Genomic DNA, 25,961 nt, shown 5'->3' with positions numbered 1-25,961 from the left:
CCACAAATACTAGTAATTCCATCGGGACATGGACTGTCTGCAGTACTGTTGAATGCTGCTTTGTCTTTATTGCTTGCTATAGCACCTAAAGTACACAATGAATAAGAACTCTCTCCTCTCTCTTCTCTTCTTTCTCTCTCTCCTCTCTCTTCTCTCTCTCTCTCTCTCTCTCTCTCTCTCTCTCTCTCTCTCTCCCTCTCCCTCTCCTCTCCCCCCCCCCATAACCACTACTATTAAAATGTTCTCCTATGCGTTCAAAGAGTGCCAATGAAGTTGTTGGAGGCAAATGATGCAATGTAAGGAGAGAGAATGCAAATGTTAGGAAAGAGAAGCAGGAGTTCATTGTGGTGGGGTCACAATGTTGTAAATTACTCAATATTCACAGCCAGCCATCCTGCTCCTTGGAGGTCTCCACTTGTTTCCAGAGAGAAAGCACAAGCAAGCATTGTAGCCATGGCCACAGTTTATTAGCTGAACTGAAACACATTATGTCTTAGAGCTGATGGTCTATAGCCATCATTTTTTATATTTCCTGTTAGTACATAATTAGTGGTAAGTATGTTTGTTAACTATACATTTACAGACTCCTCAACTGACTTCACTATAAAAATTCAAGGAGTATTTATGCACATCTCTCTCTCTCTCTCTCTCTCTCTCTCTCTCTATATATATATATATATATATATATATATATATATATATATATGATCTCCATGTTGTATAAATCAACAGAACTTAAATTTCTATGAGCCCTTTGAAATAAACACAATTCATTACCTCACATAACTACAAATATGACACTGGTTATGCCTGCAATAACAATAAGGCCAGTAGAGAGCAGTGTATGCACTAGCTTTTAAAATTTCTTTGAATTACAATTAACAAAATCATATTCCTTGTTGTTTTAAATTTTATATTTTAGCTAATTAATGAGCCAGGCTTCTTTTTACATGAAAATTAAGGTACTTCAACATCTCACCGTAGTGTTCCATGTCCTTTGGGCACTCCTGTATTATTTATATTGATGGAAATAAAATACTCAATAAAACCAGTATCTAGATGCTGGAGAGATGGCTCAGTTGATAAGAATGCTTTTCTGCTCAAGCGTGAGAACATGAGTTCAGATGCCAATGCCCACATAAATGTCCAGGTAAGGTCAAGTGCAGGTCCATAATAACCCTAATGCTTTGTGAGCAGAGACAGGACTGCTGGATTTGCTATCATGCTAGCTCCAGGTCTAATAAGAGACACTATCTTGAGGGAATAAAGAGAAAGCAATAAAGTAGGGTGTCTAATGTCCTCCTATGGTCTTCTCTGGCCTTTATACACATGCACATATATACATACCTATGTATGTATATATGCCAACATATCATACCTACAGAAACCATACAAACATATAGATATACAAATATCTATCCATGAATTATTGTGCAACATTAAAATTAAAGTTGATAACAAATAACATATTTTTCACCCAAGCCATGATCCTGGATATAAAATGTTCTAATTGTGAAAATACTATGTGAGACAATGCATATTTTCATTAGGTAGAACACACACACACACACACACACACACACACACACACACACACACTCCACAATGTTTACATGCTTTAAAATATCATGTGCATATGAGAAATATACACAGTTTTATCTGTAAGCTGAAATTTTTTATGGGAAGTTTTAAGCTTTTAGATTTTATCTTTCCTTAGATGTACACACTATTGGTTTCTTAGCAGAAAACGATCGCAATCACTTTGACCTACTATATTCCTGGAAGGCCTATGATATACATTTTAAATGAAAAATGGTGCTCATTCTGTGTCAACCATGTTTTATTTTAATCACTTCAGATCTTAAAAATTAAAGTCTCTGTGATATTTATGTGAATGAAAGGAATCAAGTGGCATGCAATCACAGGCATGTGGGAAGGCAGCAATAAGCTGGTCACAGGTATAATTACTATTCTCTAAGTGGAAATGGGCACATTCACAGTGGGTAATTAAAGTGTAGAAGGCCACAGATGAGTAGAACTCACGTTCATAAATAAATATAAAAAGGATACTGGGGCGGGGTTGCATGCCCTTGTGCACTTACAGAGTCCACAGAAGGCTGTTGGTTTCTTAGTCTATCATTTTCTGCCTCATTCCCTTGTAACAGGGACTCTCATGGAACCTTAGTCTGGCTGTTTTTTGGTTGTGTTGGTAGCCAACAAGCCCCAGTGATCTTGTCTTATTACACCCCCCCCCCCCTCCAGTGCTTGGTTATATATGTTTGCTCACACTCCACATTTCTCATGGGTTCTGGGATCCAAATTCAGATCCTCATGCTTGGCAGCAAGCAATTTGTAACCCAGAGCCATTTCCCCAGTCCAACATAAATAAAAAGCTTTTTTTTTTAAATTTTTATTTTGGGTATTTTTTTGGGGGTACTATTTCAGAGTAAAATCCTAGTGATAATCTGAAAATGCATGAAATACTTCTTTGATGAAATATTTTGAAATTAGGCAAGAAAGATTGTGTGGCTTTATTTGCACGAATATAGCAATGTTATTGCAATTAAATGAAATATGTGTATGTGAATCTTATTTGAGTTTTTTTTGTATGTAGATGAACCTGCTTGTCTACCTATGTCATACACACACACAAGGCAGTGTGTGTGTGTTTATTCATGGTGAGTAGGCTTTTAGAATAATCCTTGAATTGTATACCATATGCACTGATTCATCCTTAAATTTTCAAAGCAAAACCCTTATCAAAAATTATCAATAGAATTGACTATGTCAGGCAGTAGTGGTGCATGCCTTTAATCCTAGCACTTGGGAGGCAGAGGCAGGGGGATCTCTCTGAGTTTGTGCCCAACCTGGTCTGCAGAGTGAGTTCCAGAACAGCCAGGGCTGCACAGAGAGAAATGATGTAGCAGGAATCTTAACAGTTCTTATTAATAAAATCAAACCTGAGGCCAGTCATTGGGGTGAATGCTGGTAGATCAGATGCAGAACAAGCCACAGCTACCTCACCTCACCGGACCCTCAGCTGATCTTGTTTCCTCAGACTGGAAGCCTCTGCGTCCTCATATCTGAATGGATCTCAGCTGAACTGTGCTTCTCGAAAGCCTGAAAGCTTAACCAGCCAAATGCTTCTAGTTTCTGGTCCTCACGTCTTATATACCTTTCTGCTTTCTACCACCACTCCCTGGGATTAAAGGCTCGCTTTCTTGGATTAAAGGTATGGGTCACCATGCCTGGCCGTTTCCAGTGTGGCTTTGAACTCACAGAGATCCAGAGGGATTTCTGTCTCTGGAACGCTAGGATTAAAGGCGTGAGTGCCACCATTTTCTAGCCTTTGTATCTAGTGGCTGTTCTGTCTCTGACCCCAGATAAGTTTATTAGGGTGCACAATATTTTGGGAAACACAATACCACCACATTTCCCCTTTTTTGTCTAAAAATTTAAAAAGCTTATAACTAATACAAGAAAAATTATATCCAATAAGTATATACAATATACACGGTCAAGATTTAGATTAACAATGTCTAGTCCATTAACATTTGACAAATTCAGGCAAAAAAACTCCATTATATGTATTAAAAATATCCAGTCTAGTAACATTTGATAAACTCAGACAAAAAATTTTCATTATTTATCCTATTTAAAACAAGTAACTCCTTTTTAAAAGTATTTTTTCTTTTCATAATAGATTGAGTAATTTACCTTTTGTTATTTTTATATCTTCCCCTTTTTCTTTTCAGTGTAGATTCAGTGATCTACCCATTTATCCTATTATTCTCTTTTTTCTTTTTTAAACAAAAACTCTGAATCTTGTTCAGTTTCTTACCTGACAATTAACAATTAACAACTTGTAACCAACCATCATAAACAATGACAATATCCAAAACTCATTAAACGACCAAAAACTACCCACCCCACTTCTTGGGAATGTGGGCATCTTTTTCTTAAAATTACTTCCCGCTTTCTAGGGGTGAAGACATCTTTAAGAAATCCTGAAAAAAACAAAACACAAACAACAACAACAAAAAAAAAAAACAGCAAAAGCACACACCCCTCAAATAAAATTGATAGGATAAATAGATAAATAAAGGCTTACCAGAATGCTGTACTGACTTTATTTTACCTAGATAATGGTGTGAGGTCTGCTTGTTCTCTCTACTTTGGAAGACAGCTTTGACTTGAGAGTCTAGATAAAAATATTTATATACATTATATGGCATAACTGATTCAAATGATCCCAGGTAATAGGTACCTTGAGACACTAATGCAGAGTTAAAACTTTTGTCTTTTTCTTGTTCTTCACAGTAAAATTCTCAAGAAGCCATAACAAAGCCTTAAGTAGATCTAATATATGAGTAAATGATTTGAACAAGAAATAATTTCTTTCAAAAAAAAAATCTTTGAAAGAGGAGACTTCTCAGAGACACAGCATTCCAGGAAGCAGATCTGCCTGGAGTATGTGCAGACTCGGAGTGGTCTGAGATGCAGGAGAATCAGCCCCAGAAAGGTCTGCCTGCACGGACAGAGCTCAAGCATGGCAGAAGAACCAGGGAGCCAAGAAGCCGAGAGGGGAGCTCTGTTTTAGAGAAGCAGAATTTGCTCTCACTAATAAACTAAATGATAGCAGTGGGGGACAAAAACCAACTGTGGGATTCTTCCGAATGTGCTGTCCATGTCAATGGTGCATTTAGCTCTTAAAGTTACTAATTACTGACATACATGTTTTTCAGCATGCCTTGTGTAAATTCTGTTGCCCAATTACTGTGCTGTGAAAGAATGTGAGAAGAATTTGAAAATGGCCTTTATGTCCATTTCCTCCTAATATCCTTAATTAATCCTATAGCACTAAAGTTAGAGGAAAATTGTATTGCTGGCTGGAAGAAGGGGAGCTAGATTTGAAGAAGTTAAAGCAACAAGGTGAGGTGCTTTTCAAGAGAAAGCTCTTTGAATTGTCTTTTAAATAAGGCTAAAATCTGGACCCAAGAGATTTTACTGTGAATGTGTAGCAGGGAGGGTGCATGCACCTGTGCACAGGAGGTTGTGGGTGTCTTAGTCTATCATGTTCTGCCTCGTTCTCTCCCTCTCCCTCATTCTAAGGCAGGCAAATGTGTCTGTGGACAAGACTGATGATCTATGTCCAATCCCTAGAACTCACGGAAGAAGAGACTGACTTTCTGCAAGTTGTTCCCTGACTTCTGCTCATGCACCCTGGCACTTTTGCATATCCCTCCCTTACACATAAACACTCCACAAATGAATGCATAAATGTAATGAAAGTTGAATTGAAGCTACAATTCAAAACAAGGCCTCAGGGTCCTTGTTAAAGACCAATGTGGTGGTTACAGTCACCATGGTAAATTCTCAGCACTACAGAGGATCCAATGGTGTCTTCACTGCCTTCCTTAGTTTTCCATGAAATCCTTTAGAAGATCTTGCCTGCTTAATTAGATGGCCCTAATCAAAGTCTAAAAATGTGTCTCTTCATGCTCAAAGAGAAAAATCATCTTATTGTCTACATAAAAGAAAGAAAATAACCCTAGTTTCTCCCTAAAGAAGAGAAACAATTTCCAAAACAGTTCCCAATACAGATTTTCTTCCTTTTTGTTTCTGTATACATTTACAACATACAAATTTATAGTATCATTTCTCCTTGGGGATATATCATATTCTAATTTGATGCTTCTATATCCTTTCCAATTATTTCATAAATTCATTAATAAATAACATAAAGAGGTCTTATTTCTAACTCTATCCCAAGTTCAGTGTCTTGGTCAGTAAGGAATACATCAAAGATAGTATGGATGTATTGTTTAAAGATCAGTTGTATCAAGTACAATGTGACTCTTTTGTGGGCTGTCTTCATTACTGTTCTATTGTTGTGAAGTGACGCCATGACCAAAGCAACTCTTATAAAAGAAAGCATTTAATTAGGGACTAGCTTATAGTTTCAGAGGGTCAGTCCATCGTCATCATGGCAGGGAGCATGGTGGCAGATCTGTGGTGCTAGAGCAGTAGTTGAGGGCTTTACATTATGACCCTTCATCAGCAGGCAGCAGAGAGAACAGCATCTGGCCGGCTTGGGTTTTTGAAACACCCAAGCCCATCCTCAGTGACACACCTCCTTCAAGGACGCACCCCCTGAACAAGGACACACCTCCTCCACCAAGCACACACCTCCTCCAACAAGGACACACCTCCTCCAACAAGGACACACCTCCTCCAACAAGGACACACCTCCTCCCACAAAGACACACCTCCTTTAACAAGGACACACCTCCTCCCACAAGGACACCCCTCCTCCCACAAGGACACCCCTCCTCCAACAAGGACACACCTCCTCCAACAAGGACACACCTCCTCCCACAAAGACACACCTCCTTTAACAAGGACACACCTCCTCCCACAAGGACACACCTCCTCCCACAAGGACACCCCTCCTCCAACAAGGACACACCTCCTCCAAAAAGTACACACCTCCTCCCACAAGGACACACCTCCTCCAACAGGGACACACCTCCTCCAACAAGGACACACCTCCTCCAACAAGGACACACCTCCTCCAAAAAGTACACACCTCCTCCCACAAAGACACACCTCCTTTAACAAGGACACACCTCCTCCCACAAGGACACCCCTCCTCCAACAAGGACACCCCTCCTCCAACAAGGACACACCTCCTCCACCAAGCACACACTTCCTCCAACAAGGACACACCTCCTCCAACAGGGACACACCTCCTCCAAAAAGTACACACCTCCTCCCACAAGGACACACCTCCTCCAACAAGGACACACCTCCTCCAACAGGGACACACCTCCTCCAACAGAGACACACCTCCTCCAACAAGGACACACCTCCTAATCATTCCAAACAGTTTACCGACTGGGAACTAAACTTGCAAATTATATGAGCCTATGGGGGCCATTTTCATTCAAACCACCACATGGGCTATGTCATAAGTGCATAATAATTGGTTTTCTAGGGGAAAAAAAAAAAGTAACTTTCCTGTATAGTATTTGCTGTCATCATGGCTAGTGTACTATTACCAGTGAGGCATTCCTGGAACTATTTCTTAGATAAAATTTGCAAAACCAGGCCTTACAGAACCAGCGTTTATGATTACCTCTACCTAAGTTTGTCCAGTTTATTGGTGGTTTACGTTTTATTTTTCTTCCTTTCTCAAAACTAAACAAAAGCCATAGATTAGTGGTTGGTATACAGCAGGTTAGATACAAAATCTTTGATTTGGCTATCTGGAGCTGGGGCTTAGTAGGCCAGTGGTAGACAATGTAGCTTGCACCTGTGAAAGCTTACACCAGTTGCCAGCATCACCAAAACAAACAAATGCAATCTTTTATTCAGAGTAATCTAAAAACTTTAAGCTTGTAGTGATAAAAAATGTTAAATATTGTGAGGACCAAAAGATGATAAATATAGAAAAATTGTGAGAAAAGATGAGTTGTATATAATTCTTCTTGTATTTGTGCTTACCATATCTCTTTTATCTCCTGTGCTGCCCTAAGAAACATTAAGTGTGAATTTAGGAAAATGTGAGGTTGGGGTGCATAATTAAAAAAAAAAGAAACGTAAAAGCTTTGAATTTAAATTCTTTTATTAAAAGATCACCTATGACTTACACTGTAAATTCAAAATGATGTCCAATACAAGATGAACCTTTCACTTTATGCCAATTATGTAATAAAGTAAAGACGATAATTTAAAATTATTTTCTATTATGTGAACCAAATAGACATAAACAAAACATTCACAAATCAGGAATTCTTTGTATTTATAAATCATGCTATTTGCACACAGAAGCAGAATAAAAAAATTAGATTGATAAGTTACGTGATAATTAATGATGTGAGAAAATATAGATAAGCTCCTACAACTAAAGAATAATTATTCAGATTTCAGCTTTCCTCCCTTTAAAATGGTTTTTATTAGTTTGAGGTAAATTAAAAATAATGAGAACTGACTTGTAATATTTTTATTTCATCTTTAATTTTCTGATATCCAACTCTGAATTAGTATCTCTTCATTCTGATGTTACTAAGTATTACTGAAGATGCTACCAAGCAATTTTTTCTTTAACCTTCAATATTATTTGTCGTTTGTTTTGCAATTGGTGTGAAGCAAGAGGTTCATTACATTTCTATTAATTATGTTATTTTCCACTCTTTGACTCTCAGTGGTTTTTTATTTTCTCATAGTCTACAACAAACTCTTGATTTGAACCAGGTATTTCTATCTGCCATCCTGGCTTGCAAGGCTCAGTTACTCTCTAAGAGGCTATATTTTATACCTCTACCTTTAGTGAACCTGAAATTTTTCTAGAACTAATTTAATTGCCAACTTTTCCAATCTCTACATATTACTCAATGCTAATTACTCCTTCTTGTCTCTTCTTTGTAATACAAAAAGTAAGTAAAAACTGGATTTATTCTTCTGTATACTTCATTATCTCAAGTGCCTAGAACGGTGTCTGTCAAAGAGCAAGTATACAAAGAATCTGTTGAAGCAATAGACAAGTAGTTACCAAAACAAAATAAGAAGACAATAAGTACAGTCAGAATTTTTTTCTAATAATGAGTTAAAATGTTTACATGCTGAAGTTGATTACATGTAGGTTGATTCTACATCTTAATGTAGTGGTGTTTTGACAAAGCCCTGTGAGTTAGGAAAGCTATGATGATACCATGAATCAGTCAAAAATAATGTTTAACGCTCCTGGTGATAGAGTTTCAGTTAGAAGGTGCTATTTTTCTCATATGAAACTGTGCTTATTATACTCCATTGAAAACTTGGCTAAACATATTTTCTTGGTATGCTAATGCTTTTTGCAAACCTTTTCTTGATTCTGAAATGTAATTTAAAAAGATTCAATTAAAGGAAGAAGATTTAACTAGCTTTGAATGAAATTTCTAGCAAGAACAGATTTTATATTTCAAAGCAGACAGTTGTTTTATTATTAGCTGTATTGGTTTATATTGGAAACAGAATGTTTGCCTCCGTACATTCCTGCCTCTGACTGTGTCTCAAGCAAGAGAAGAACGTCTGTGGAGGTGGCGGGGGGAAGAGAATATGAAGGAGACTTACACCTGTGTCTGTGAAATAAATGTCTGAAACACTAAATATTCAATAAAGTTTCTTTCCTAAAACCATAGTGGCTTCTATGTCTAGATGCAGTTACTATGAAGGTAGTTTAACATCTCTGAGCACTAGTTTACTTATCTCCAACATGGAATAAAAATACCTGCTTATCAGGGCTGGAAAGACTGGGAGAATATCACAGTGCAACCCTTGAACATGCAAGGTGCTTAATAAAGTGTTTATTAAGTCAATAATGTTGTAAATTCAGTTGCCAGTGAATTCAACTATTGCATATCTTCTAAGGAAATAATATAGTGACTGGGTAATCAAACAGTTATGACTAAAACGTAATTATCTCAACATCTCTGATAGCGACAGAAAGGGAAACAGCACATGATAAGTCAAGCACACTAACCTTGATGAAACAAAATTTGGAACTGAGGTGATCAGACTATTGTGCATGAGATCTGAGCACGGGCACATATATCCAAGCACAAGAAGAAGTTTAGGACATTTTCCTATGTCTCTCCATGTCTCAGAAAGATGATGGCAAATTCTAGTTCACAAGTAAATTTATTGAGAACAACTGATTATGCTTGCTGACATATTATCCATTTTCTGCAAGTGTTTAGACATCAGCAAGGATACTGAATTTACCAGTACTGGGAATAATAACAGGTGGATACCTGGTGAATGATGCTTCTTCTTTTAGTTCTTGAATAAAAGAGACAACATAAAAAATATGGTAGAGTAAATCTTCAATTAAGAAACTCAAATATAAGTTAAGAAACATGCTATAAACTGTTGGTTCTGGAGAACCATTAGGAAGCAAAAAGTCAAAAATCCTGCCATCATAAACCTTGCAATCTGAAGTTTATGTTGAAATAGGTACAATTAAGGCTTTTAGAGAGATGAATCAAGTTGCTAATGTACACACTCCTAATCAAGAATGTTGTTTAAAGAATTACATTAATGGCCAAGGGATTGGTATTTTTCCATCCTTAGTTATTGAATGAGCTTAGATATTGTATGCAAAATCCTGAAACACATTCTGCTATCAAGGCACACAACTGAATTTCTCCTTCTTGTTACCTCCTTTAGGACCTGTGTATGCTGATAATTGCTTAGAGTTACTGGTTCCTTCTCCTTCTCCCACAATGTTTTCTTTCTGTATTACTTAAGGCATTTCCTGAACAAAATTCTATGCTTTGTTCACTGTTTATCATGTAACCAGGACTAAGCGGAAAGAAAGAGAGTTAAATCTTGTCAGCCTTGGCATGAGCAGTCCCTAGCAAAATTCTTCAACTAATAAATAGCTACTAATAAACTAGTAAATATTAATAATAAATAATTGGTAGCTTTTACTAGTAAATTTATAGAGTCTGCTATTCTCAAAGTACATTCATTGCTTAAGATTTATTTTACTTCTAATTATACGTCCGTGTGGATCTGTTCACAAGAGTGTAGATGCCTGGGGAGGTCAGAGGGGTCAGAGACCCCTGGAGCTGGAGTTAGAGGGAGCTGTGAGCCATCTGATGGATGTACTGGGAACTGAAGTTGAGTGCTCTGCAAGAGCAGTATGTGCTCTTAACCGCTGTAGCATCTCTGCAGCACCACAAAGTCTATTCCTTTTCAAATTCTCCTTCATTTTTGATTAAAGTATAATTACATAATTTCCCTGTTTCCTCCTCTAATCTTCCCCATGTACTGCCTCCTTGCTCTCTCTCTCAAATTCATGGTCTCTATTTCTCTAATTGTTGTTTTACACACACACACTCTCTCACACACACACACATACTCACACACATGTGTATAAATGTATATATATATATATATATATATATATGTAAATATGTAAATACAACCCCCTCAGTCCATATAATGTTACTTGTATGTTTATGATTTGGGAACATATCCCTTTTTACAGGATCAGCAGCAGCTCATAAATCTCAGTGACATTGCAGAGTAGACTCAGTTTTCGCCTCTTACCAGATAGATCACTGCGCAACTGAAGGAAGTTATTTCCCTTGCTTGGCAGATGAGGAGACTGGAGATCTACAAGAGACTGTGAGTTTGTCAGATAGTATGCATGATTAAGAGTTGAATTTCATGATCGAATTTTTCCTAAAAATGTTTAAAGACTATGCTATCGGTGTGCCACTAAGGATCTGTTGAATGGATAGAGGGCCAATCATCTTTGACTATCTCAATCATTGGCGAAAGTCTATTGCTTTCTATCTCTTGGTGTAATTAGAAGAATATGGCATTGATTATATGCAAATACTTTGCTGCAACCCAGTGTCTGCCTCTGAGAGTTTCTTGGTTGTCACAATGATGATTTAGCTGTCACAGGGACGGGCAGCATGGTCATCCAGGCACTGTTCTCACTCATCTCCATTATGCCTAGAGGAGGTTTATCCATGCTTCTTCATGGTCTGATAAGAAAATAAGGCTTGGTGGAAATTGAGTGAAAGTTGGGATAAAGTCAGTATTTGATGGCTCCAGCAACTAAATCCTGGTCAACTGACTCTCCAATAAGCGTTTTAATGTTATCTCCTGCTAATCCAGAGGCTGCAGGGAAAGAATAAATCTAGGATGTAGTAAATGGTATGTAACACCCTCGGATCAATTCTTGTCACATATGCTAATTAATCAATAAGTAACACCCCTGAATACATGCTTCTTCTAGATTAATGTAAAAGGGTCCTAGATAGATATTTTTCAATGACTTTTTTTTTTTTTTAATTTTAAAACACTGTAAGGAAGTTTGCTTGCAAAGGCAAGCTATTTCCTAGGCAATACATTCAACTCCTAAACGAACACTTACCTATGGAACCCTGGCCCTCCGTCAGTTACCTCGTACTGTTAGGAGTAGACATTCTAAAAAAGCTTCAACAGAAATTAACATCAACTGCAATGATATAGCAGCATCTCCCACGGACAGCGGTGTTTTCTCTCTAAAGGGATGTGGGATTAATAGGTTGAAAATTCTCTTAATCTGGGGAAAAAAAAATGTGTCCCCACTCTCTCTATCATTTCTGTGCCCTCTTTCTCTGTGTACAAGTGCATTCTGACCGTTAAGCTTGGGTGGAAAGTTGAAAGACAGCTAACCAGCTACACCCAGCCAGAGCTCCTGGGTGGAGGAGCAAAGTTCTAGGGCTGAGCGTTCCTTTCTCAGCGCCTGGCCATGCAGGCGCTCGCGGATACCTGCCCTGCCTGGCGCCGCGTCTGAAGATTCGCCTCGGCGGCGGAACAGTTGAGTCTCCATCTGGTTACCAACCCACCCGAGCTTTCTTCTCCTCCATCACCACCTTCCTGCCTCCCCCTCCTCCCCCTCCTTTCCGTCTTCCCTCTCCACCCCCGCCCCCAATCTCCTCCTCTTTTTCTCACTACAAGCGGTGGCTGATGCTGAAGCCGAGCGTCACTTCGGCTCCCACGGCAGACATGGCGACATTGACAGTAGTCCAGCCGCTTACTCTGGACAGAGGTAAGGGAGCGGCTGGTCCATCAGGCCACAGAGCCCGCACCGCTTCCCCCTCCGCCCTGCCCAGTCCCACTGGGACAGCAGGATGCACTCGGCCAGGGGCAGCTGGGCGAGGAGGATCAGCCCAGGAGGCTTTCGCGCCCGGAGCAGGACACTTTCTACCCTTCTCTCCTCGCCTGGTTCCCGCCGCCCCTTCTCGCTGCGCTCTCCGGGGCGTGGATGTCTTGCCAGGGCTCCGATGCTCCAGCCGCCGGTCCTAGTCCCTTGCCGGGTCGCCTCCGGGCCCCGGCTTTGTTGGAGAGGATGTGCGGGAACCGCTGAGCGCTGGTGACAGGAGGTTGGAGAGGGGGCAGAGAAAGCTCTCTAGCAGCCAGAGCAGCAAAGGGACCAGTGTGGGGAAGCCAGCTAACAACTGCCGGCCCTGGGGAAGCGGAGGGAGGAAGTTTGTCCCCCACACTGGAGACAGGGTCTGTGCAGCTGCGGTGACTGGGAGATCGCCCCGGGGCGGGAGGGTGCTTGGCAGGGTAGCTGGGTGCACCACGGCACTCCGGGGCTAAGAAGCCACGGAGCCAGGGCGCTGCCCTCCGGCGAAAGGGCAGAGCGGCACCCGGGCAGCTTAGCTGGCTAGGGGACGCTGCATCCCGGAGGCGAGCCGGCTTGGCTCTGAGCTTTCCGTCCGGAGCTGCGGCTTGGGTCGCTGGGTCGCGGTGCTCCCTCGCCCTGCAGTTTCAGGGCGGTAGCAACTCCTGTCTCCTGCTCCAAACCAACCTTGTTCTTCCCCAGCCAAGTGTACCTCCGTGCCTGGGCTGCAGACAACGCGGGGACAAAGCGCAGGCTGGGTAACAGTTTAACTTCTAGCCTGTGACCTGTGCGTCCTACTCTTGGGCTGCGTAGGAAACAGCGTTTGCTACCTCCTCAAACCTTCCCCAATCTGGTTACCGGTTTCTCCTCTAGGCTCAGGGCCTGCCCAGTGCACCCGAGTAGTACCTGACTGTGAGTGGGAGTTTCCTTTCTCCCTTCCCAGTCCAGGTACTAGGGCGCCAGAGTCCCTGCTCTGCAAGAGAGAGGGCACCTCTAGCTCCTGTCCGCTGCGGCGGGGCTTAGGACCCAGGGCAGCCATTTGAAAATGCTGTGCTCAAAAGAAAATGATTTAGTCCTTGTCCCTCTAAATTTTCTCTTTCTGGAGGATTAAACTAGAGGGCCCAGCAAGGCAAAAAGAGCATCCTGCTGCGGAGCACAGTGGCAAAGCTGGTAAACTCTGTTTGAGGTTCTTAATTTGGAGACATCTCTGGTGACTTTAACTCAATCTGTTGGTGTCAGAACAGATATTATGCGGTGCCCATAGCAACCTTAGTTGGGGTAAGAGTTGAAAAATAATTGATTTTTATGTTGGAGAAATGTTCATTTACAGGCTTGCAAATTAATAACAGTAAAGAGCTCGGAAACCCGTCGTATAATCTATGATTTTTACCCCCAAGATCATCTGTACTAAGCAGGATAAATCCATTGCTGGTAAGTGCCAAGCAGATGGCATGCTATTAAAAACGATGGGTTTCCCAAGTATTTCTGTTTTAATGTGATGAGCTCTTATATTGTCCCATTACTAAATTACAGTCATTAACCATCCCAAGTTTAACTATGTTAAACATCCCAACTTCTAACTATGTTAGAAGCAAACACTTCAAAAAGACCACATACCCAAGCAAGTTTATATCCCACTACTACTATTACTGATACAATAATCCCACTTTGAAGGGGTTATCTTAGCCCTTAGGTGTCCTAGTCGGTTGTTTAGAGGAGGTATTACATAGACGATTTAAAGTGAAATCTTGTTTATATTCAGATGGTACCTGTCCTGTGATTAGAGCCATGCAGTAGCCCCGGAAGCAAAGCTAAGTTAACTATGTGAATATCTGAATGAATGAACCATCTATCCTTACTGGCTTTAACTGCTAGGTGAGTGAGAAGACTATCAATTAAGTGTCTTCTCTCTACGTCATTGTGATAGTACCTTAATATGATCAATCAAATAAAATTGTAAAGGGCTTGACTCAGTTGGTCTTTAGGGATTTGGGGCTGATGATTGCAATACTGTGCAGTTTTGTCCTAACTTAGGTTTCAGTGTTTGGCCCCCTACTGGAGACTAGATCATACCAAGCTCTGGGGTACCATTTGATATACCCAAAGGCTTTTGGCCCTTTCAAAGCCTTTACAACTGGTTGTTACTTTTGTCCCCCACAATGGTTGGAGCTCCTTGAGGGATGAGGCCATTTCTGAATCCATCCTTGAATTCCTTATAGTCCCTGACTTGTGGTAGAAATCTAAAACTAATGTAGATTCGTGTTGGTGGACTAAAACCTGAAGTAAATCAAGAACTGTTGATGATAGGGATTTCAGACCAAACGGAGATACAATCCATTGGAGTCACAGCACTGCAGAGCTAGCAAGGTTGTTAGAGCACCCAGAGCGAAGTTGTTAGGAACCGTTCCTCTGTTCCCTTGGTGGATTTCCATCAGCCACAGCTACTTACCGAGGCTTTGCCTTTGGTTTTTGGTTTTTGGTTTTTTTCAAGACAGTGTATCTCTGTGTAGTCCTGGCTCTCCTGGAACTTGCTTTGTAGACCAGACTGGCCTTGAACTCAGATATCTGCTTGCCCCAACCTCCCAAGCGCTGTGATTAAAGGCCTGTAGGATTGCAGCTGGTGGGCAACAGGGAAGAAGGAGATAAGAGTCTTGTCAGGGGCAGCCAAGTGCATTTTGGCAAATCGGAAAACACATCCTGTGATTTTAGGGCTCCCGGTTCATTTCTAGTGTTTTCATTTACACAAATATAAAACCACAAAAGAAATGAAAATAGATTATTTTAAGGCTATGCTACCTCTAAATGGGAGATTTAATTCTTGCTTAGTGTCCTTTGGCTATACAAACAAACATACATACATACAGGCATACATACATACATAATGTATGCATGCATATATATACACACACACATAGAGAACCTTCAGGAAAAGTTTTTAAGGAAACGTATCAAAGCTACAAGGGTTTAAATTAAGGTTTACTCTCCTGAAATTCAAATGTGATAACTGAAAGTAAGACTCTTAGAAGTTACACTCATCTTGGTTTTTGTCTGGGAAGTAAGACTTTAAAATCCAGGCTGGCCCAAAGGAATGGTCAGGGTGACTTGGTGGCTTTCACATCTCTGTGTATAACCAAAGATTATTTTCTCACTGCACCAAGACATTGGACTAGTCAGCACTGCAGTCCTTGGGGGTGGCTACAGACAGAGTAGATTCCCGTTTACTGTTTCTTGATAGTCTTCGATTACTCACTGAGGCCCCTACTGGAAGTCACACTTTATGTGGGATCAGTGTACTGAGAAGCCAGACAAATGACAATTCTAATTTCTGTCATAAGTAACGGCCACTAGGGAAAGTTTTTTTTTTTTTTAAGCCCATACAAACGACTCATTCATCCATTCATTCAATACACATTCATCACCTGTTGCAAACTAGATGCTATGGGAATACAGGATGAAAGGTTTTCTGCTAGGGGAGACAAATGGTAAGGGACTGATTTTCAAAAAAATTATTGAGTGTCAACCTTATCCCAAACGCTGCTCAATAAACATGATAATTTTAACTACTGTTTCAAAATTGCATGCCTGATGATCTTGATAGAAAAAAAAATAGGTTAAGAATATGTTGTATCTTATCCTAAAGCCTCACCAACATCAGAAACACACACACACACACACACACACACACACACACACACACACACACACACACACTGATATATTTCAGCTCATGAACACTAAATGGTTGCTTACTTTAAGAAAATGGGTAGTGCCCATTGAGTAAAATGGGTAAAATCTAATGGTGTTTGCATGCTAGTGAGAGAGATACCATGAATACATTTATACAAGTACGAGGCTGATGAAGTAAAAATAAACTGATCAAATGACAAGGGGCCATTGCTATAGATACATTGGTCAGGGAAAGACCCCTTGCGATTGTGACATTTGAGAAGAGCACTGGAAAAAGGGAGGAAACAAGCTTTGTCAATAACTGGGGGGTAAAGAGGCTCAGGAGGAAGAAAGCAAGCCTCCTAGCACATCACAACAGCTACTGTGAAAAAGCAAGAAAAAGAGGAGCCCTAGCCAAGGGTATTTGAAGATGAGTAGCCAGGGGCTCAGATAATGTGTCCCATGTTAGAGTACAGGAGAATGTGACAATGCTCTGAAGAAAACAATCAGAGGAGAGATGATGGGGGTGAGGGCTACTTGATTGCTGATGATCAAAGAAGGCTCACAAAGAAAGGAAAATTTTCAGTTGCTCTTCATCTATTATGTTAATATGATCTTTAGAAAAAGCAGTCATAGTGAAGGAAGTATATATAATAGCAGTTCCAGATTTACTACTTGATTACCATCCAGTTAATACACTGAGAACCAAAAAAAAAAAAATGTTAAAAATTAAAACTACCAAAAAAACAGTTATACCATATGGATGAATTATACAACTTGGGTTAGAAATTTGGTTGTGTAGGCCAAATAAATGTACAGATCAGCTTTATACCAGGTTTCATTGTCAGACTAAAATATCATATATGATAATTTGATTTTCAAAGATGCACTAAACACTAACTTTCACGGTGCTGTGCGTAAATCTGTACTTTGAATCTGAGTGGTCTTAATATGGGATGTCTAGTTTGGGGGTTAGACAACAGTATATATAGTTTAACCTGTGGCCAAGTAAAGATTCTGATAAGGAGATGAACATGAAATTTATCTCTTCCCAGCTTCTAAATGTTCTCATACCCTCTTCCTATTTTCAGAGATTGGCTTGGCCAGATTTTAATCTCTAAAACTAGGAATGACCTTCAATTAAACTCCGGGCAACAAAACCCATGATACTCAATACTGTCGTCTTTATAGAAAACAGAAATGCTTTGCTGTATTAAACACTGAGTCCTTCCAGACAGTTTCTGAGGGTACAGTAGCTTCAACTCTCCTTCTGAGTCCAATTTCAAGGTCAGAAAGGATAATATGAAAAACTCCCTTTAAATTTTCACCTTTGTGTAACTTTTCCCCTCAAATTAAAACCAAATGGTTTTTTAAAAAAAATTGTGGCCTACAATGTGATAATACAAAACCTATTATAGAAAAAATGAGTAATTTAATTTTTCTATGGGTTTAGAGAGATAACTCTGCAATTAAGAGCAAGTGGCTGATCCCAGAATCCAAATTTGGTCACCTGAACCCATGTCTGTGGCTCACAACCACCTGTAACATCAGCTCCAGGGGAAATCCAGTGCCTCTAGCTTTCTTGGGCAGTTACACTCATGAGGACATAGTCCCACACAGGAAAAAATATATGCGTAATTGAAAATAAAGTAACTATTTCAAAATAAAATTCTAGGAGTTAATTAAAATTACACGATTTACAAATCGTTGGTGTTTGGTGACATGATCAATAGCTTACAACCTATTTTAGTATGTCGATAAGGTAAATTGTTACAATTGCCATTCATCCAACTTTTCTGTGTTTCAACTTCAATTTGGACAAGTTGCAAAAATAGAAATGGAAACTGCTATTTCTTGGCTTCCTTTAATCATAATTTAAATTATTGATTAAACTAGTCTTAAGTGCATTTCCTCATTTAAAAAGATCAAACTTTTGTCCTTTAAAGTTTCTACTGGGAAACCAAGAAGTTTTATTTTGTGGATTTCAATTTTATGGGGGGAAAATAACATGAGAACAAACATTGAATGTCAGTGAGAATCCCACGGTGCCACAGTCTTCATAACATTTGGGATATATTAACATTTTCTCTGTCCTTTTCACTTTTCAAGGCATACAGAGCCTATTACTTTATGTACCTTTCAATTCAAGCCCTGGGCAGCCTATAGATTTTCTAATCAACTGCATTCACCAGTTTTTGTAAAATCTGTATTCAGCTGAAAATTGCTTTTGCTCACAGTCCAAAGAGGGCCATCCTTCTCTTGCACCTCAGTTTTCTGTTTTTGTTTTTATTTGGGAGGAATTTTTTTAATGGCAGAAAAATAAAGACAAGGGAGAAGAAAAATAAACGTGATCATTTTAACTGTTTCAAAATTGCATGCCTGATGATCTTGATAGAAAAAAATAGGTTAAGAATATGTTATATCTTATCCTAAAGCCTCAGCAACATCAGCAGCCTGATATATTTCAGCTGATGAACACTAAATAGTTGTTTACTTTAAGAAAATATTTTCTGGAGGCACCAATAAACATTTTACAAACTATTTTTGTTGAATGTCTTTTTTGGTGTGGTCCTGCCATTCATGAAATCAATGTTTTTACTTGGTGGCATATTTTCACAGATCACTATAGGCTCCTAGCCATATAGTAGACCATTTACTGAGTAATATGAACCTAAAATAATGCCCAAACAGTGACTGCTTTAGGTTATCTCTTGGTCAGCGTGTGTGTGTGTGTGTGTGTGTGTGTGTGTGTGTGTGTGTGTGTGTGTGTTTCTGTCTATCTGTCTGTAGCCCAGCAAGTGATCAGAAACAATAAGAGGCCCTGTTGTTGATATTCATAATCTCACCTCCATTTTCCGCATTGATCCTGCCGTTTTAGGTGGTGACTGAAGTAAACCTGTCGTCACATAACAGGACCATGAAGGCTTTTTTAACATGAAGAGGGGGCCGCAGAATCATCTGTCCCACCCCAGTACACAAAAATGAGCTACTCTGTGATTTTATTTTTCACTACCAATTAATGAATGATAGAACTCCAACTTGATAAACAGGTCAAGATAGATTTATTTTGAAAGCACTCTCTGTTGACAAAAAACATCTTTAAAAGTCATACCGATCCCACCAATTCATTACCTCTAATCAATGGGATCGAGAAGTTTTTAAGATGGAGTTTTGCTAAGTAATGTGCTAGCTTCACTTGAAGACTTGCCTAGTGAAAGCAAGTATGCCTAAAACCACTTAAAAGCCATGTGGGATGGAAATTTCTTTTGAAGCTGTACTCAGACATCTGTCTGTGTTGCACAGTAAGCACCGGGCTCCTGGTTTAAACTAATCACCATGTCTAGAAACACTGGAGCAATTTCAAGTCCACCTGGTTCTGTTCTTTTTGTTTACTTGCTCAGTGTTGTCATGGTAACATTAATTCTGCATAAGATCTTCAAGCCGAGAATTAACCCCCCCCAAAAAAAAAATGGATTAATGGAAGTCACAGGATGTTCACAAGACTTAAAACCCCAGGTTATATGGCAGAGAAGTAAACATCAAGTGACAGCTGGATCTATTCAACAGCAATGGAGTACTTGAACACTAGGACTAAGGGACTACTGAAAGTGATATTGAGGTAAATTAGAGAACAGAAGGTGGAACATGTAGCATAACCTTGAGAAAATGCATAAAGATGATGTAGGGAACAACAGACTAAACTATCTGGTGGTATCTCTTAGCAGAACATAATATAAGGCATATTATTAGAATAATAAAATACGGACCATTAGAAACAAAGGTGGGGATTCTGCAGCAGGTACATGGGTCGATGAGAATGGATTGGATAAATTTCATAGGCACAGCACAGCTGTGTTCCACACTCAGGATGTTATTAGCTGTGCAAGAGGCCTTGTTGATAACATGGAGCTACTTGAAGTGGGCTTCTAGTGGTTGAATGCTACTCTAAGAATGAATGGGTCTCAGTCCTCTGCATCGTTGCTGAGATTCCAGCTGAGTGCCCTGAATTATATTTTAATCAAATGTATTGGTGGCATACAGCTTGGGAAAATAAGAAATAATTGGGCCAACAATATCAGTATTCTAAGATTGTACCTAGCTAAAATGGTAGGTTACGGTGGAGCAGATAAAATTCAATGGAAGGAAATGTAGCTTTCATTCATTACATGGAATCAAGTCAGAATGTGATTAGATTCACATCGATGGCATTGGTATGGGACCGGGACAATCTAATTCAAGAGTAGTTGATTTGGAAAATATTGATCATTTTATTTAATAAAGTCAAAACAAGCTGCGTGAGTAAATCATCAAAATATTAAAAATCAATCTCTTTAAAATTAAATGTAAAACTTGTACCAATGCTATAATAAAACACTAATATTCTATAATCCATGGGGGATTATTTTAAGAATTAGTAAAAATTTTCAAATTTAGGCATCACTCTTTGTTGGCATGTTCCTTATGCTAGTGATGATTTAGATCATAATGAAAACTATCACAGTCACAGAAAAGTTACTCAACTGATATATGATAGGTAGCAGCAGACCTAAATCCATTTGTCACGTAGACAGTTTAGTATCTAGAATACCCAATTGTAAAGGCCTGCTTAAAACTCACCATCCTCATCATGGTATTAACTAGAAGCATGAATTAAATATCTAGATTCCCTCTTGGAAGGAAGTACCACCCTACTCAGCTGTGAACCACAGAGTTCCTAGGAAGGAAGATGGTTCAACATTAGGAACTACTTTACTGTAATGTTTTACATATGTGATAAAATGTCAGCTTAATATGTGCTTTCAACATAACTAGTAGTGACCTGTAAGAAGGGCTTCTCATCAACATGATAAAGATTAGCAATCAAATGCATTGTTGAATGCTGCGTTTAAAGGTGTAGCTGAAGTAAAGGTCCTGCCTGGCCCACTGTCAGGACAAATCTCTCTCACCCACCAGTCCCGCATCTGCTCAGACCCAAATAAACACACTGATACTTATATTATTTAAACTGTTTGGCCTAATGGCTCAGGCTTCATGCTATCTAGTTCTTATATCTTAAATTAACCCATTTCTATAAACATATACCTTGCCACGTGGCTTGTGGCTTACTGGTACTTTACATCTCGCTTGTCATGGCAGTGGCTGGCAGCGTCTCCTCACTCAGCCCTCCTGTTCCCAGAATTCTCCTCTCCCTTTATCCTGCCTATACTTCCTGCCTGTCTACTGGCCAATCAGCACTTTGTTTATTAACTAATCAGAGCAGCACATTCACTGCATATAGAAGATCCCACAGCGTAAAGGTGAAACATAGAACAGTATATTTAAGCTCAAGAACAATACAAAAGATTTAACCAATGCTATAAGATAAAAGCAAGCAAAAAATATAAAGAAGGAGCTATCAAAATTACCTGTTTTCAGAGTATTCTATTCGGTTATCAATTGAAAAGCTGTTAGAAGGCATAATTGAATTTCCCAGAGACAATCACTAATGCCTCAAATCAGTGCTCACATATCCACATAGTACTTAAATCATAATATAATATCCAAATGACAATTTAAAAGTCAATGAAAAGGAAAAATACAATAACAAAATACAATCAAAAGGCAGGAATAGAAAAATAATGAATTTTGACCGCCCACCGTGTGACACACCTGATACATATTTGAGAAAAGTGCATAAAGAGGAGGAAAGATGGACAAGGTCTCTCGATGGTGTGCACACTTCCCAGTTAGGGTAGAAACAAAATGTTTAAATAGGTGAGAACACAGTGTGATTCCGGAGAACAGTAAGTTCAGAGAAGAAAACACTGAGAGAGTGAATGATACTTATACAGTGAGTTCTGGAAAGCTATATGAGGACATGGCACCCGAGAAGAAGCAGGCACTGTGCAAAGTGGAAGAAATGAGGGCAAAGATGACAATTTTGATGAGGAAAAGCAAGGGAAAGAAGAAGTCAGAGCATAGTAAAAGAAGGAGGTAGATGAGAAAGGATGTAGAGTGGCAGGTAGCAATACCTGCTTTAAGGACTCAAGGAGTAGACGGAGAGCAAATGCTGTGTAGAATGTAAACAGGCATCGCAATACTATTTTCCTTCAGTCACTGTTGTTTTCTCCATCATTTCAAGGGTACCATCTTCTTTAGGAAGCAACATGATGCTTAAAAACATACTGGCCAGAGATGTCCTGCCTGCCTACGTTTTATATCCTTGCTTTTCTGCTTAGTAACTCTACAATATTGACAGAAGTTGCTTCACTGTTTTGAGTTTCAGTTTTCTAATCTGAAAAGCTGCAAATTGTAAAACTAATACCAAAGATATGTGTTTGTTGGTTTTAATATTCCAATATGTATAAAATACTCAGACCAGGTCTGATGTATAGTAAACACTCAATAGCCGTCATCATTTCTTCCCTGAGCCCTGGATGTCTTGTGATGCCAACATCCAAACAGGGCAAGGATAGAAAATGCTTCCTTTATCATCATACATGAAGAGGCTGGGACTACACTTAGCTGTGGATTCAAAAGTTGGAGAGAGTTGTTGGAAACACTGAGTGATCCAAATGAAATGTTTCCTATATATGTAACTTACTGTCTACATACACTTTCCCTAAATCGTTCATAGGTCATCAGTGATCTTTAAAAACTCCATTAGGATACTAATAAGAGGTGACTAAAAATATTTCTTTACATAGCTCTCACCCTAAACATACATACTTTTAATATTTTTGTGCATATGATGAATGTATGTGCATGTGTCGCTAAGCTCACATGTGCCCTGATGCTGGTATGGAGGTAAGAGGATGATCTCAGGTGTCCAGCCTTTACCTTCCACTTATTGCTGCTGCTACTTCCTCTGTTGCTGCTGCTACTGTTTATCAGTCTGTGTTACAGGCTAGCTGGACCCTAATCTTCTGGGGGATTCTCCTGTCTCTGTCTCCCATCTCACCATAGGAGGACTGTTCACCTAACTTTCTAATATCTACCATTGTATACTTTGGGGTATCATAGTAATACAAATATATGTTCCCCGATATTTACTGAATGAGTTATTATTTTGGCTTGCATAGCCTCAAGTGAGCAAAGGAGGAGAGGACACAGGGGGGCAGATTTTTATTAAACAGAAATATTCCCAAGTTTGTTTACTTCGAAATTAGATTGGTGCCTTATAAAACTATTGAGCATTGTGTTCATGCACATTATACAGGGAAAAGATAATTAACAAACTTTATTTTTTTCCAAAACAGACTTATATATTCAATAATGGCTTAGGGTGTGCTCAGTGGTGTGATTCTAAATATAAGTTAGCCATACACAGGTATTTTAATAATATACTAAGAAGGTGAGAAGAAAAGCTAAAAAGTGATTTTGGCTCCCCCTTTTAAAAAAAGTTATTTAGTTGTAAAGGGACTGATGATTCTCAGAAGCAAATGTGGTATCTCAAGGAAGGAGGTCTGGATCCAGATGGCTGAGTCTCAGTTCAGTCTCTCCCTTTACAGTCGCAGGCATATAACCTCTACCTCACTATGCTTATAATCTGTGCAAGCTGGTTGGGTTTTGTCAATTGATACAAGCTAGAATTTCCTGGAAAGAGGGTCACTCAGCTGAGGAATTATTTTCTCTAGATTGGACTGTCGGCCTGTCTGGGGTCATTTTCTTAATTGACAATTGATGTGGGAGAGCTCAGACCACTTATGTACAATGCCACCTGTAGGTAAGCGATCTTGGATTATATTATCAGAACGCAAGGTGAGATTTGGCTTGGAAGATACACAATTTGGGTACAGGCGTGAGATCTTTAGTGTAACTGGAGCAAGGAAACTATTTTAAAATGTAAGCCATTGCTTGCCTTTGTATTTTTAAGCAGACCAAGTGAACAGTTTAGATTCTGTAAAACAAAGAAAAATCTTTGTAAAATTAAAAAGGACAAAATAAAGGAAGGAAGGAAGGAAGGAAGGAAGGAAGGAAGGAAGGAAGGAAGGAAAGAAGAAAGAAACAGAAAGTGAGCAAACCATGAAGAGCAAGCCAGTAACCAGTGTTCCTCCAGTGTCTCTATTTCAGTTCCTGCCTCTAGGTTCCTTTCCTTGATGTGAACTATATAAATTGTAACATGGAATAAATCCTTTCCTCCCCAAGTTGCTTTTGGGTCATGGTATCTATTACAGAAATAGAAAACTGGAGCACTATGCATCCTTGGTGTATTTTTGTTGCAATCCTCTTTGTTTTCCTTGTAAAGTGGACAATAATGAGACTTCCTATCATGAGGTTGTGGTAAACGTTAGCTGCAAAGACATACACAAACAGTTATACACATGCAAGTGCTCAAACGTGACCACCCCTACAGGAAATGCTCAACAGGGAGGGGTATCTCCTATCTCTTGCTCTTACGGTCATGCTTACCTCCCCAGTGCAGGAAGTACGAAGCCTTGAGATTTAGACAGATATGCATTTGCCCTACCACCCTGCTGCTTACTGTGCACAGGGGCTTGGAATGGTGCTTAATTTCTGCATGCTGTATGTGTCTTGTGTCCTTTTATAAAAGCAGTGACACATCCTTTGCATGGTCATACATGTCTTTGGTTTTCTTTCCCTTCACTTAGCCATTCAGGAAAAAATCAAAGGAAAGCCTGCCCTCTGACAGTTGCCAAGTCAAGAGTTCAGTATAGCAGTCAAAGGAGAAGAGGCACTTGGCAGGTAACTTATGAGGACGCAGTTTGGAGTCATACAGCTATAGTTGATACACATGATCACTGATGACATGCCATGCATTATTCTTAGCTCTGTACATATTTCATTTCAGTCCATCATTAAAACAAACCTGTGAGGTAAGTGTAAGTGTTATTTTGAAGAGTTGGGAATTGAGTCACAAAGAGTATTTTAGCTTAGGTGGATTGATTCTTAACCCCTTGGGTTTAATGGCTATGCGACACTGTCAAGAACAAGTTCATAGGTCCATAACATAACACACACCAAGGAACACGAAGTTGCAAAGAAAAAACAGAGGCAGCAATGCTTGCCAAGGCTTCAAAGGAAGGCAGGTCAGAGGAACACAGGAGAGCATGGAGCAGCCACAGAGGAAAAAGAGAACAGAGATTTTTCTCTTCCCTTACAAAAGTATATCTATTACGCTGCTAGGAAAGATTGATTTGAATCATGTATTTTAAAATCGTAACATCAATGCTTGAAAATAGCTGGTGCTTAATACATGGTTGTGTTCATTGTTTACAGTGGTTATGCTTCAGTTGAAAAAGAATCTATCAAGAACATTATCAGAATATGCCAGCAATATCATATCTTTTTCCTAGCCCATGCCAATGGAGCAAGAGACAGTGACTGACCTTTAGATGATCTTTCAGTCATCTTTAGTGAACAAACAAAACTTTATATTTTGGAATTTTGACAGGTTTTCACAAAGGTAATAGAGCCCCAAGTTCTCTTCCCCTGCCGCCATTGCCTCCCAGCAGGAAAAGGAAAAGGGATTTGGGGATATATCATGACCTGAATTGCATGCTCAAGAAGAAAATTGTAGTTTCTATTTTTCCCAGCTTCAAGAGCAGTTCTGGGCATCCTGAGTTACATAAACATACCCTGCTTACCCATCCTAACTGAAATACATGCTCTGGGGTTGTAG

The 25,961-nt window shown here is 39.4% G+C and overlaps 1 protein-coding gene and 1 long non-coding RNA gene across 5 annotated transcripts in view; one reads left to right on the top strand and one right to left on the bottom strand.

Annotated features, from left to right (window-relative positions):
- Positions 1-4,105: 4,105 nt before the first annotated feature.
- LOC131894879 (uncharacterized) lies at positions 4,106-12,402 on the bottom strand. The gene is made up of 3 exons (XR_009375047.1): positions 11,936-12,402; positions 11,098-11,173; positions 4,106-4,201 (listed from the first exon to the last, which is right to left on the bottom strand). It is a non-coding gene; the product is annotated as an uncharacterized LOC131894879 (long non-coding RNA).
- Positions 12,010-25,961, top strand: part of Lin7a (lin-7 homolog A, crumbs cell polarity complex component) — a 135,351-nt gene continuing 121,399 nt past the window's right edge. For 3 of the 4 annotated variants that reach the window (XM_059245213.1, XM_059245215.1, XM_059245214.1), the window contains exon 1: positions 19,781-19,958. Coding sequence is in view for 1 of the 4 variants with exons in the window: in XM_059245212.1 (XP_059101195.1) it covers positions 12,514-12,595 (82 nt within the window). In the remaining 3 variants the exon portion in view is untranslated. Of the gene's footprint in view, positions 12,364-12,504; positions 12,596-19,780; positions 19,959-25,961 lie in introns of those variants that run through there. The other variant, XM_059245212.1, reaches the window with a different exon arrangement.

This window comes from Peromyscus eremicus, chromosome 18 (assembly GCF_949786415.1).
Source record: "Peromyscus eremicus chromosome 18, PerEre_H2_v1, whole genome shotgun sequence".
NCBI lineage: Eukaryota > Metazoa > Chordata > Mammalia > Rodentia > Cricetidae > Peromyscus > Peromyscus eremicus.
Note: the sequence above shows the minus strand (reverse complement) of the source record. Positions and strands in the feature narration are given on the sequence as shown.